The sequence below is a fragment of the Pecten maximus genome, chromosome 10 (assembly GCF_902652985.1).
Source record: "Pecten maximus chromosome 10, xPecMax1.1, whole genome shotgun sequence".
NCBI classification, from domain to species: domain Eukaryota; kingdom Metazoa; phylum Mollusca; class Bivalvia; order Pectinida; family Pectinidae; genus Pecten; species Pecten maximus.
This window is the reverse complement of record NC_047024.1, coordinates 9278087-9292929: the sequence shown is the minus strand read 5'-3', so window position 1 is coordinate 9292929 and position 14843 is coordinate 9278087. Positions and strand designations below refer to the sequence as shown.

The window sequence follows — 14843 nt, the reverse complement described above, 5'->3', positions numbered from 1 at the left end:
GCCTAGTGACCTATGGCCCTAACAAAGTCATCATAGGGTCCTAACCTAGTAACCTAGGGATCTAACAAAGCTATCATAGGGCCCTAATTATAATCTAGTAACCTAGAGATCTAACAAAGCTATCATAGGGCCCCAACCTAGTAACCTAGGGATCTAACATAGCTATCATAGGGCCCTAATCTAGTAACCTAGGGATCTAACAAAGCTATAATAGGGCCCCAACCTAGTAACCTAGGGATCTAACATAGCTATCATAGGGTCCTAACCTAGTAACCTAGGGATCTAACACAGCCATCATAGGGCCCAACCTAGTAACCTAGGGATCTAACAAAGCCATCATAGGGTCCTAACCTAGTAACCTAGGGATCTAACACAGCCATCATAGAGCCCCAACCTAGTAACCTAGGGATCTAACAAAGCCATCATAGGGTCCTAACCTAGTAACCTAGGGATCTAACACAGCCATCATAGAGCCCCAACCTAGTAACCTAGGGATCTAACAAAGTCATCATAGGGTCCTAACCTAGTAACCTAGGGATCTAACATAGCTATCATAGGGTCCCAACTTAGGGATCTAACAACGCTATAATAGGGCCCAAACCTAGTAACCTAGGGATCTAACACAGCTATCATAGAGCCCCAACCTAGTAACCTAGGGATCTAACAAAGCTATCATAGGGTCCTAACCTAGTAACCTAGGGATCTAACACAGCCATCATAGGGCCCCAACCTAGTAACCTAGGGATCTAACAAAGCCATCATAGGGTCCTAACCTAGTAACCTAGGGATCTAACATAGCTATCATAGGGTCCTAACCTAGGGATCTAACAAAGCTATAATAGGGCCCCAACCTAGTAACCTAGGGATCTAACATAGCTATCATAGGGTCCTAACCTAGTAACCTAGGGATCTAACAAAGCCATCATAGGGTCCTAACCTAGTAACCTAGGGATCTAACAAAGCTATAATAGGGCCCCAACCTAGTAACCTAGGGATCTAACAAAGCTATCATAGGGCCCCAACCTAGTAACCTAGGGATCTAACAAAGCTATAATAGGGCCCCAACCTAGTAACCTAGGGATCTAACAAAGCTATCATAGGGCCCCAACCTAGTAACCTAGGGATCTAACAAAGCTATCATAGGGCCCCAACCTAGTAACCTAGGGATCTAACATAGCTATCATAGGGCCCCAACCTAGTAACCTAGGGATCTAACAAAGCTATCATAGGGCCCCAACCTAGTAACCTAGGGATCTAACAAAGCTATCATAGGGCCCCAACCTAGTAACCTAGGGATCTAACAAAGCTATCATAGGGCCCTAACCTAGTAACCTAGGGATCTAACATAGCTATCATAGGGTCCCTAACCTAGTAACCTAGGGATCTAACAAAGCTATCATAGGGCCCCAACCTAGTAACCTAGGGATCTAACAAAGCTATCATAGGGCCCCAACCTAGTAACCTAGGGATCTAACAAAGCTATCATAGGGCCCTAACCTAGTAACCTAGGGATCTAACAAAGCTATCATAGGGCCCTAACCTAGTAACCTAGGGATCTAACAAAGCTATCATAGGGCCCCAACCTAGTAACCTAGGGATCTAACAAAGCTATCATAGGGCCCCAACCTAGTAACCTAGGGATCTAACAAAGCTATCATAGGGCCCCAACCTAGTAACCTAGGGATCTAACAAAGCTATCATAGGGCCCCAACCTAGTAACCTAGGGATCTAACAAAGCTATCATAGGGCCCCAACCTAGTAACCTAGGGATCTAACAAAGCTATCATAGGGCCCCAACCTAGTAACCTAGGGATCTAACAAAGCTATCATAGGGCCCCAACCTAGTAACCTAGGGATCTAACAAAGCTATCATAGGGCCCCAACCTAGTAACCTAGGGATCTAACATAGCTATCATAGGGTCCTAACCTAGTAACCTAGGGATCTAACAAAGCTATCATAGGGCTCCAACCTAGTAACCTAGGGATCTAACAAAGCTATCATAGGGTCCTAACCTAGTAACCTAGGGATCTAACAAAGCTAGCTAAGGGCCCTGACCTAGTAACCTAGGGATCTAACATAGCTATCATAGGGTCCTAACCTAGTAACCTAGGGATCTAACAAAGCTATCATAGGGTTCTAACCTAGTAACCTAGGGATCTAACAAAGCTATCATAGGGCCCCAACCTAGTAACCTAGGGATCTAACATAGCTATCATAGGGTTCTAACCTAGTAACCTAGGGATCTAACAAAGCTAGCTAAGGGCCCTGACCTAGTAACTTATGACCCTAATGTCAAGCTATCTTAGGGCCCTAACCTAGTAATCTGTGAACCCAACAAAACTATCCTAGGGCCCTTACCTTGAAACAACAGTCATGGTATCTCCTTAATCTGTAACAATAAAAAAAACCCAGCCTTAATCCTAGGAGAGAGAGGTATGTTTCACTTGTCTTGGAGATATAGTGACCTCTTGACCTCGACATGCTACCAGCACCATAATTTTCTTCTTTTGTCAATAGTGTTTTTATGTAACATATGCAATGAATAAACACAGCGTATTGATCTTACTGTTTTTGAACATTGGTCTGCTTCTAAGATTTATAGAGGTATGCGGATCAAAGGAATAACAAAACTGACTTCAAACTATAGATTATGTGATTTATTTGCGGTAATAAAATGACAAAGGAAAAATCTTGTATCAGCCTGTCATTAGACAGACGACACTTATCGTAAATGTGAGATACGTGTAACTAATGTCACGATTAATACGAACAAATGTTGAGTAGAAGAAACAATATCTTTTTCTAATCTTATCTTACAAATGGATTCATTGCCCTCTTCTCTTCATGTGCTGAATAACAAAATACAATGTATTTCCAATAACTTCACCATGAAAAATACGAAAAAGTTTGGTTGAATCTAAAACTTTACGATTTTCTACCGTGTTCTGTGTCATTAGCATAGTTTCCTTTTGGGGTTTGCCAAGACTGTTAGTCTTTGTTTAAATAAAAAGCAACAATACATGCGATGATTTGCTTCGCATTCATTCGAATATGTGAACGAAAATATGATTTGAGTAAGTACCTCGGCATGTGGTACGTGTTCATTATATAAGAACAGTGTAAACACGCAATGTACAACAGGTAAAATTAGTTTGGTTCTATAGGACCGCATGCAATCCTTTCTCCCGTTTTTAATAACAACGGGGGAAAATCGTATAAAGAACTGTGAACGAATCTATTACATGTATCTCAAAAAAGCCATACGAAAACCAGTAATTCTACAGATTTCTGGTAATGGTTAATTGATTATACAAAAAATATCACAACATCATTTTCTATGTCTAGGCCTATATGCATTGATATGTGAACGTTTGTAATTTACTGTGTCTTGGTTAAGGGGCAGATCACAGGGGCTTGGCACGATTTTCCAAATGATAGTCTATATATATATGTATATAGTATACATATATATATGGACTATCATTTGGAAAATCGTGCCAAGCCCCTGTGGGGCAGATTTCCTCAAAAATTCGACAATTTACTTGTCTGTACAGTCGTTTTTACTTCTTGACAAACTATATACATGTATATATATCCATGTATGTAAATACATTGCGATCTAGATATTCATATAATCTAATAGACGACTTCCACAATGATCATGTCGGGGTATCGGGCCGACCATCACTCCGCCATTGAAACGTTCCTTTTAATAACGCCGATGTGGCGCAGCGGTATAAGCTGCCGGTATTTCTGGCTAGGCGATTGGGTGCCGTAGATCGTGAGTTCGAGGCCCGGCCAGGACACTAGTCAAAACGTTGTCTTCCTTCGTCATTTGTGTTATACATATATATATATTTTAATTGATAGGGTTTTTAATAATTTTTCATTTTAAATAATGATAATAATGATGGGTACGAACAAATTATATTGGATATATATTGTTATAACCATGTAATAAATGATGTTATAAGTAAAGAAGTTGAACTCTTACAACTAATATGATACTGTATCACTGTGAACTGGTACGGCAGGCTGAAGCCACAAGTTGTAACAAATTATTATTATTATCGTGCGTATCGAATTCCCATTATTTCATTTTCAAAACAAATGTTTTCGCACGTGTCTTTTGCAAGCTTTAAAAAATCAATCATGTTTCGAATGAGACAGATTAGTTTCGTTCTCACGTAGATTCGTATCAGTGGAAGAATCTCTATAGCCTGATAACATAGATTGCATAGCTACATTTTGTCACATATAAACACCACTCTGTTACTAATAGCAGTTGATAATTAATGGTGAGTTACAGGGATGTTTGGTTGCAAAGTAGTATCACAATTGCCTTTCACCTAGGCGGCCGGGGTTCGATTTCCCGATCGATCGTGAAAAGGAATTTAATGCAGGTCTCCTTCCCGATCACGTGGGTTTTACCCGGGTACTCCGGTTTCTCCCTACAGTAAGACACCTCGCGCCCTGAAATACGGGCCATAAAGAGTGACTAATATAAGTTGGTATAGCTTGTTTCACAATTATTTCAATTTATACATAATGGTAATTTCTACCAGTATTTTCTTTATGTACACATCCTGGCCACAACATAAAGATATTTGACCTCTGTTTATATATTTGTATACATATATAATCATGTCCGAGTAAAGTCAAAAGTTATTCGGAAAAGCCAATCTTGCCCAGAGTAAGTGCCTTGTTGAAAGAGGCATACAGTTCCATCTTGCTTTTGTTTCCAAGGGGTAGGTGTAGATATTGGAGACAGGTGGTGGCCTGGGGTAATTCTGCCTTTGGGTCGGACCTGTTAAATCCTACACCCATGGAGAAGTCGTGCACTGGCAGATCGTCTAAACCAGTAATAAACTGAAACAACTTGGCCGCCTCCTCGTCTGGAAACAAATACAAAAAATGTAGTTTCTGCTATTTATAGTCGAACACGACAAAGCAAATGTCACTGACATCAACCATGTGTTGGCAATAGATAGCTCGTGATGATTATTTCAAAACGTTTTTAGGAGTCGGAAAAGTTTCACCATATCGCCCAAAACCTCGTGAGTTGGTTACACGTTATAGTGAGTATTTATATCACATGTTTTTCTACAATTACCAACACTTGTATTGGAATATTAACATGTAGATCATATCACATAATAACTTTGGAATTTGTAATTAAAAAGCATTTCATAATATAGAAAGACAAAGAACATCGTGTAGAAGAAACGCGTTTGAATATGAGGTTTACCCATCTACATACCATTCAGATCTTTCAACAATTCTTCTGTTAAAGATTTGGTAGTTTTCTCCACATCATTTTTTGTTGTCAGTTGCCCAACTTTTGGTACCAACTTTTCCTTTATGTAGTGAGCCGTCGTCGTCCTTTTATCCCTCGTTAGAAAGAATCTGCAGAACTCGTCGCATTCTTTTGTCTTATCAAGAAAGGACAGGGTTCGAAGTCCCCTCTTGATTTCGTCTAAAGATTCTCTTCGCCTGTCGATAAGGTACCACTGGAGAAGGGTCTGTATGTACCCCAGTCTGTTGGATATCTAGACAGACAAAACGCATGTTCATTAAAATGTCATCTCTTCTCCTCAAGTAATTATTCATTGAACATCTTGAGAACAAATGATTAAGCGTCCAAAGGTGTTGGTCTTATAGCAATGTTTTTACTTATTTTTTGGCTAAAAGTTGACTCCTTGAAGTCAAGAGATAGAGGATTTTGATATGTGTTTTCGAATTTTGCCAAAACATTGACTGATTTCATCGTCGACACTTTCTGTACTTTTAAATTGTCATAAATAGTTCCGAAAACATGACGTGTTTACTATTTTGAAAAATAAACAATTTCCTTCAACTTCTAAAACGACACCAATCTGGCATTGTATATCTGTAGGTATATGTAGTTCGGACAAAATAGTTTAAATGATCTTTATAAAATGTTAATAACGGATTTAATTTTCATTTTCCTTACCTCAGTGTTAAGTTTTATAGGAGAGTTCACCTATTAGGACGCTACGTTACTTACACTTCGTTAGAACGTGAAATGATATATGATACCGAATTGTACACACGTTCATTCTCGGGGTATACACAAACACCCAATACCATTGAAACCAAGTCAGACGCGTTTTAAATTGTCGCATACATATGACAACAGAGTGAGTATTGTTAAAACACCACTATTAGATGGTATACGGCTCGGCTTAATATAATTAATCTAGACGCGACATGGACTGATATGGTGGTATACGATGGTATATATTATATTGTGCTGTTACGTATCTGTCCTTTGGTAAGACATTTCTTCGACGGCCCTACCCTACCGTATGTTGTTTAGTGAAGAAGCCAACAGGTCAAGGGCAGTACCTCTGCTACATATCTAGGCAAAACGTGACTGTTCTATCATACTCTACCGCATCTTTTTAAGTTTATAATTTTGAATAATTTCTCAGATGTTTAACAATGATGTTCTCATACAACTTTGGGTCCGATACACTAATTAGGATTAACATAAATACCTACTGTAATCCGTTCCACATTTGACCAGCCACAGTAATCAGTGAACATTTCAGTATCTCCTCCAATGATCTGATCGATCTCCTCCTGACATCCAGCCGCGTTTACCTACACAGGTACGAATATACTTAATGCATTAGAGAAAAGTTAATATTTTAAGATAGATGAAGGCCTTCCGGAAACGGAATGACCCAATTTACATGGTAAGAATGGTATCTCAACCCGTTTTCAATTAAGACAGTGACTTTAAACTCGTAAACGATTAACACCTCCACATGTGAATTTCAAAATAGAGACAAATTGTTAAAAAAGGATGTTTCCAAATGAATAATATGTTGCTCTGAAGCCTTGTAAAAGAATCTTGTTGAACTACACACAATGCGCCATCGGCATGCTGTGGAACGTCTTGCTGAATGTAAATTGTATTATGATAGTAAACAAATTATGGTAATCATAACTATTCTTGCGTTCGGTAAGTAGCACAAATCTTAAAGAATTAGCATTAGCATATGTTTACAAAAGTATATAAATTAGATACATACCCCCTCTATGTGTTTTATGAGGTATGTGTTCACAACATACACTGTGCTTAGCTCATGCATAAACTCCCTATCTCTTAGATAGCTGACAATGAAGGGTGGGAAGTAGGGAAATCCGGGTCCCTCACACAGCAGGGAGAGCACAATTGCCTTCCCAAGATAGTGAAACCAATCGCCTCTAGCTTTGTTGTGAGTCGGTAACAAGAAACCTCCTTTCCCTAAAACAAAAATAAGATCTTAAGTGCTATTGTACCTTTATAAAGATAAATAAAACAAAACAACCAAGTTTATAATCCAGGGGTTGGATTATGTGGTCTAAGGAATTCGGTACATGTATAGAATATTGTAAAGTTCTACAAACAACACACACGTATAAAACACTTTTAAACGAGATTACCAGACAGAATAAATGTGAAATATTGAACATAAAACTGCATAATGCAACTGATTTATCCGTCTAGGACTCTTCAGCGATGCTCGTACAATTGGTTTGTATTTTTTTAGAACCCCAAGGCTCGTTAGTGATGCTAGGGACATCATACTATTGGTTTATCTTATAGAACTCATCAATGATGCTAGGGACATCATAAAACTGGTTCATTATTTTCGTACTTGTCAGTGATGCAAGTGGCATCATAAAGCTGGTCTGTCTTTCTAGGACTCGTCAGTGATGATAGGGACAGCATTCAGTCGGTTTATCCGTCTAGGACTTGTCAGTGATGATAGGGACAGCATTCAGTCGGTTTATCCGTCTAGGACTTGTCAGTGATGATAGGGACAGCATTCAGCCGGTTTATCCGTCTAGGACTTGTCAGTGATGATAGGGACAGCATTCAGCCGGTTTATCCGTCTAGGACTTGTCAGTGATGATAGGGACAGCATTCAGCCGGTTTATCCGTCTAGGACTTGTCAGTGATGATAGGGACAGCATTCAGTCGGTTTATCCGTCTAGGACTCGTCAGTGATGATAGGGACAGCATTCAGCCGGTTTATCCGTCTAGGACTTGTCAGTGATGATAGGGACAGCATTCAGCCGGTTTATCCGTCTAGGACTTGTCAGTGATGCAAGGAGCATCTTACAACTAGTTTGTCTTTCAAGGACTCGTCAGTAAGATAGGGGCATCATACAGCCAGCTTGTCTTTTTGGAGCTCGTCAGTAACGTTAAGGACACTATACAGTTGGTTTATCAAACTGGGACTCGTCATTGATGTTATGGACAACATACAGCTGATTTGTCCGTCTAGAATTCGTCAGTAATACTGGAGGCCAAAAGTATGGAAATTCAGAAGAGAAATCAATTAAGCAAGACAGAACTTATTGTGATAATACATAATCGGATTACTTCTACAATGATTGTCGTTCTGTGTGGGATTGTTAATTACCTCTTATACTGTTTTTCTTGACTTTTTTTTTATTACTTGCTGCGATTTTAGATAATTGTACAAAGGACACACACGATATTAGCACCTTTCAATACAATTTGAGATATAGATACAGTAGAGTAAAAATAGATAAACTGCGTCACACATCTGTGTCGTCCTTCTCGGACTGGTAAGTGATGCTAGGGGCCTAAAATGTTGATAACTGGCCCTAGGAGGCAAGTAAGGTGGACCGAATAAAATGTCTAGATGGAGATGTGCAGTAACCCCATAATTCAATAACTTCATAATTTTTTTATATTGGAAATATCAGAATAAACAAAAAGCGACGAGATCATACAGATCCATGATGACACTTTACAAACAGGTACGTTTTTGTCACGTCCATCCAGGTAATTTGGTGTCAAATGCGATTAGGGTTTTCCCTTTGTTTTGTATCAAATTTTTTATTGTTACTAATTCAAGATAAAAACAAACAAACAAACAAACAAACTTTTCTTTGCTTGATATTTACTGAAAAAATGGTTCCTACCTTCAAACATATCCAGTTTCTGATTGATGAATTCGTTGAGAAACAGTGTGAAAAATTCCCGGTTTGGACCCCCGAGGTTGACGTTTCTTTCTTCCTGGTCACCTGTAAGGAATGTCACCTCAATCGGTGAAAACTCCGAATCCGTCTGTTTCATTTGTGATATTCCAATGATAAATAAGCTTTCACGATTCACGTTCAGGGATACGATTTTTCCAGTTTGGTCTTTTCTTATGAGACTCATTAATTCCTCAAACTTTCCTCGGCTAACTGTACGAACACGAAAAAATAAAAGACATTTTGAAATGATAGGAACATAATGAATATCATTAATAATAGATGGAGCTGCAAAGAGAACAATAATTATATTAAGTAAACCAACAATGCATTCATATCTATAAATATATTTCTTATGAAATTCCTGTGTACATCAAAGTTTATCAATGTCGTTGCTATATTTTTCAGTACCATTCTGTATAAAAATGAAATATTTACGGTTACATTATTTCGTGGTTCCATCTATTTAGACAGTTTCTTAGTACATAAATCAGATAGTACATTTGTGTTGTATAAGAGCTATATTGATAGTATTCAGTTTCATTGTCCCTTTAATGAAAATATTTAATATATACACAGGTAGCATTTCTTGTTATACAGTGTCTATATTTCCAGATTCCCGGCTTTCTGTTGTTATAATCCTGCACTATACATGTAAACAGCCTCGCATTACACACACTTTATTTAATCACAATCATATTGCAAGCCTATATCAATGTAAGTATTACCAACACGTGTCTTTTTGAGTATATTGTTTTTATTTAAATTAAACAAAGACATGTAATAATAAGCACATAAGTTCATGATACAAACACACCCAGTATAAATAAGGTAACGCCATTAAAAGGCTGACCGAACTCGTGTACCAAATACACACAGTATAAACACTGTCACGCCATTAAAAGGCAGGCTGAACTCGTGTACCAAATACACCCGGTATAAACACTGTCACGCCATTAAAAGGCAGGCTGAACTCGTGTACCAAATACACCCGGTATAAACACTGTCACGCAATTAAAAGGCAGGCTGAACTCATGTACCAAATACACCCGGTATAAACACTGTCACGCCCACAGGGGCTTGGCACGATTTTCCAAATGATAGTCCATATATATATGTATATAGTATCAAGGGTAGTAACTACAAAGAAGGGGAAGACGAACGTATTTAAAAAAAATATAATTTGTCGTATTCTGCGGGTCAAAAATCTTAGTGACACATACATTACATTAAAGAGAAATGTTTTATCTTTCCAATGAGTGTTCGATGAACAAAATTGGCCAAGTATTATCCAAGTTATGACCTGACGAATTCGGAAATAGATACTGAAATGGCTAGGTCGGAATCTCCCTGTCCGGTTGAATAGTCGCCTCGCCTCTAATGGGTACCTCAATAACCATTCAGAAATCGAAAAATCGACGCTTGCAGCGGTATACAGTAACCATAACTATGTCAATATAGGATGTCGGTTGGTTATGTTATCCGTCATGTGCCGTAGCCAATTCCATATTACATCACCGAGCTTACCGTCAGCAAAAAGAACCACCATCTTTCCCTTCATTCGGAACGCTTCTTGACTGTACGACCACTGTAACGACATAAACAAAGTCACGAAAGGTTAGGGAAAGATGGCGGTTCTTTTTGCTGACGGTAAGCTCGGTGATATAATATGGAATTGGCTACGGCACATGACGGATAACATAACCAACCGACATCCTATATTGACATAGTTATGGTTACTGTATACCGCTGCAAGCGTCGATTTTTCGATTTCTGAATGGTTATTGAGGTACCCATTAGAGGCGAGGCGACTATTCAACCGGACAGGGAGATTCCGACCTAGCCATTTCAGTATCTATTTCCGAATTCGTCAGGTCATAACTTGGATAATACTTGGCCAATTTTGTTCATCGAACACTCATTGGAAAGATAAAACATTTCTCTTTAATGTAATGTATGTGTCACTAAGATTTTTGACCCGCAGAATACGACAAATTATATTTTTTTTAAATACGTTCGTCTTCCCCCTCTTTGTAGTTACTACCCTTGATACTATATACATATATATATGGACTATCATTTGGAAAATCGTGCCAAGCCCCTGTGGTCACGCCATTAAAAGGCAGGCTGAACTCGTGTACCAAATACACCCGGTATAAACACTGTCACGCCATTAAAAGGCAGGCTGAACTCGTGTACCAAATACACCCGGTATAAACACTGCCACGCCATTAAAAGGCAGGCTGAACTCGTGTACCAAATACACCCGGTATAAACACTGCCACGCCATTAAAAGGCAGGCTGAACTCGTGTACCAAATACACCCGGTATAAACACTGTCACGCCATTAAAAGGCAGGCTGAACTCGTGTACCAAATAGTCATTATTCTTCCCGTGTTGATCAAAAATAAGTACGATCTAAACGGTATTCTTTGTTATATGACTTACCTTTGTTTCTGTCCTGTTCCCGTTTTACAGCTGTCTTCAGCTCCATTACAGACGGATCATTCCCCATAATGTGCAGCTAGTGTAGGTCTGCTAGGTATGGGTTTACTTGCTACAAATAAATATGAAGTCAAACATTAAAACTAAGTTCACTTTTAATTTTCGCGACAAAAATATAAACCATGTTAGCTATATATCATTATATTTTGATGTAGGATTTTGACAGTAAGACGTACGTAGAGATCTATAAACTGACTTACACATTCAGTATAGACGCTGATTTTTTAGCTAACACAGGGGGAACCCTTTTGCTAATTTGGGTACAGGAAATGACATCAGATAGATTATAAGAATGTCGTACTTGCGGAATTTTCACGGCATTATAAGCGTAGTCATTATCGGAGACAATGACACAATATTCTGTCATAAAAAAAAACTTTTTTCTTTTTAAGTAACTGTTCCTACTTGTGCTATCCAAGTTCTAGGATATTTAGAGGAAACTCTTTATTCTAAAATTGAAACGATGTTTTGAGAACTTTTTTTAAATAAATTTCTAAAAAAATAAGATTTCTTTGAGCTTTGACATCTGACTGGTGATCTGTGACATCTGACTTGTGACTTGTGATCCGTGACCCAAGACATCTGACCTGTGAACTGTAACCTTTGACATCTGACATGCGACTTGAAACTGTGACCTTTGGCATCTGACTTGAAACTCGTAACTGTGACATCAGATTTGTAACTTGAATCTGTGACCTGTGACATATGACCTGTGATCTGTGACCTTGAAAGTTGATTATTTGAGTACCTCAATCATAACAAAGTACAAAACCATCCGTATTCCTGTCGACATATACCCTATGTCTTACGGCTTGCTTACAATTGTATCTGCTTTCCCCATTGCTTCATTAGTAGCGACTAACTAAATTTGAATTCTTTATATATTTTCGTCTTCCTTAAACGTTTTTTTCGCAATGTATCTCTCGTTTCTGCATGAACTCGGCCTTTGAGTGCAGTGTTGGACCATATGATACTATAGGTTGTGCTGACCATTTGATACCAAATGCATTAGGACAGTCTTGATGATACCAGCTTGACATAATTGACCCATGCTAGTATACAGTGCCTAGAAGGTATCGTCCTTAACATGATGATTCGACATTAAATGCTACCAACTAACCAATGTAATTGCTTTAGGCTTTTTAGATGGAAATATTTTAGATACATAATCCAATTGATATCAGGCAACGAATAAAGTCGTAGGAATTTCGTCATTTGAGTTAGGATTCTGAGAAACACAATTATTCAGTGTTGGATATATTTTGCATAGATCTAGTCTGTTTCGTGTGTGTAGTCTATCAATTTACGAGTTTAATAACACCAGTATAAACATTTTGAACATTTCGTTGTTACGTTGTTGACGTTGTTAAAAAATGGCGGCGCGTGCGACGCCTATGCTTGTTACATCTGAAAAAATTCTAGATTATAAAATTCTTTTCTGAATACAAATTCCAAAGATCATTCTAACAAAATGTCATACTTATAAAAATGTTCATTTGAAGTGTACAATATTAGAAAACCAGTCTGTGATCCGATTTGCGTACTGACATTGGGAAAAACCGGAAGCGCTAATTGGTGACGTCGGAGCGTTCTAAAAATAGTTCACGTGAGCTTTAGGTCACAAATTACCTTTTAAATCACCCATCACTATTCTTCTTTTGATATAACCATAAATAGATCTACTTTCTTTTCTGATTTTTTTTAAAACGAACAAAATGTTTGTTTAGTGATCTGATTTGGGTACAGTCACCTTTTATATTGATAATATGTACAGTGGGTTAGATGTACTAAATAGATAAATACCATAACATTGTAGACTATTCCATATAGTAAATAAATAAATAAGATAACGTTGTAGAGTATTCAATATACTAAATAGATAAATAAGATAACATTGTAGATTAGTCCATATACTAAATAGATAAATAAGATAACATTGTAGATTAGTCCATATACTAAATAGATAAATAAGATATCATTGTAGATTATTCCATATACTAAATTGATAAATAAGATAACGTTGTAGATTATTCCACATACTAAATAGATAAATAAGATAACGTTGTAGATTATTCCATATACTAAATAAATAAATAAGATAACGTTGTAGATTATTCCATATACGTAATAGATAAATAAGATAACATTGTAGATTATTCCATATACTAAATAGATAAATAAGATAACGTTGTAGATTATTCCATATACTAAATAAATAAATAAGATAACGTTGTAGATTATTCCATATACTAAATTGATAAATAAGATAACGTTGTAGATTATTCCATATACGTAATAGATAAATAAGATAACATTGTAGACTATTCCATATACTAAATAGATAAATAAGATAACGTTGTAGAGTATTCAATATACTAAATAGATAAATAAGATAACATTGTAGATTATTCCATATACTAAATATCAATTTACAAGAAGGAACAATTTAATACGTGAATATTTAAACAAAGCAACGCGAAAAACATGTTTATAGTGTTCCAGCGCATATTATCATTGACGTAAAGGTTAGGGTACAAAAACCTCCGTTTGTAGAGGGTACAAACCTCCGTCTGTAGTTCCCTATCTGACAGCGATGATCGGTATCCTGTAGTTGGTATTATGTAAGTTTGTCACAATAAAAATCTGTCAACTTGTTACCTGGATATTCTCACAACTTATAGATATTGAACATGTTATTTGCACTTATGTAAGGTGCATTGTTACTACAAATGAATTATTCATCATTTACCTGTACAGGTGAGACAGGTATACCTCCCGGAGCGGCTTCTTACATGAGCTGTGTAATAAGGTACCCATATACCCTATATTACAACATTAACTACACCCGGTTAAGCAGGTAACGTTCGTGTTATGTTTCATCTCCCTGACATATTAGGTCGGTTGGATTCTCGGTAATTTTACTTCCTTGATTTTAAATCGATTATTGAAAATTATGTTATTGGACAATGGAGTGTTTTGTGACCGGGCATGGTCGCGTTGCCATCATTTATATATATTCATGTACATAATAAGTTTTATATTTACGCATTACAGCCACGGGGACAATTTTCATGTTATATAAAAATTGTCTAATATTCAAAGGACTCATCAACGCGATATCTTAAAACATATCTAAATAAATGTTAAACATCTGTTTATAAAACCTGGAGATTATACAATATTTAAAAATATATGTAGTTCTGTAAGCAATTCAATTTTACCGAAAAGTGGACTGTTTATAATATAATACAGCTGTACTCCACTAAAAACTATCATATACAACCTCCCAAACCGTTGTTCATGCAACACCCGA

The 14843-nt window shown here is 37.3% G+C and overlaps 1 protein-coding gene across 2 annotated transcripts; it reads right to left on the bottom strand.

Moving 5' to 3' along the window:
* Positions 1-4065: 4065 nt before the first annotated feature.
* Positions 4066-14185, bottom strand: LOC117335395. 2 transcript variants are annotated; one of them, XM_033895356.1, is made up of 7 exons: positions 14095-14185; positions 11474-11582; positions 8972-9238; positions 7063-7277; positions 6527-6628; positions 5262-5550; positions 4066-4896 (listed from the first exon to the last, which is right to left on the bottom strand). In XM_033895356.1, exons 2-7 carry the CDS (start codon positions 11538-11540, stop codon positions 4667-4669), a joined length of 1170 nt encoding a protein of 389 aa, XP_033751247.1. In that variant the 5' UTR covers positions 11541-11582; positions 14095-14185; the 3' UTR covers positions 4066-4666. The 2 variants fall into 2 exon arrangements, with proteins under 2 accessions (XP_033751247.1, XP_033751246.1); XM_033895355.1 differs by having other exon boundaries at positions 14072-14166.
* Positions 14186-14843: the final 658 nt, after the last annotated feature.

Excerpts from the sequence above, each read along its gene's own strand:
- LOC117335395 (XM_033895356.1), bottom strand. The coding sequence starts at position 11,540 with ATGGGGAATGATCCGTCTGTAATGGAGCTGAAGACAGCTGTAAAACGG. Across the intron at positions 9,239-11,473 it reads GGAACAGGACAGAAACAAAG|TTAGCCGAGGAAAGTTTGAG; the intron begins GTAAGTCATATA and ends GTGTTCGTACAG. Across the intron at positions 7,278-8,971 it reads GAAACTGGATATGTTTGAAG|GGAAAGGAGGTTTCTTGTTA; the intron begins GTAGGAACCATT and ends TTTTTGTTTTAG.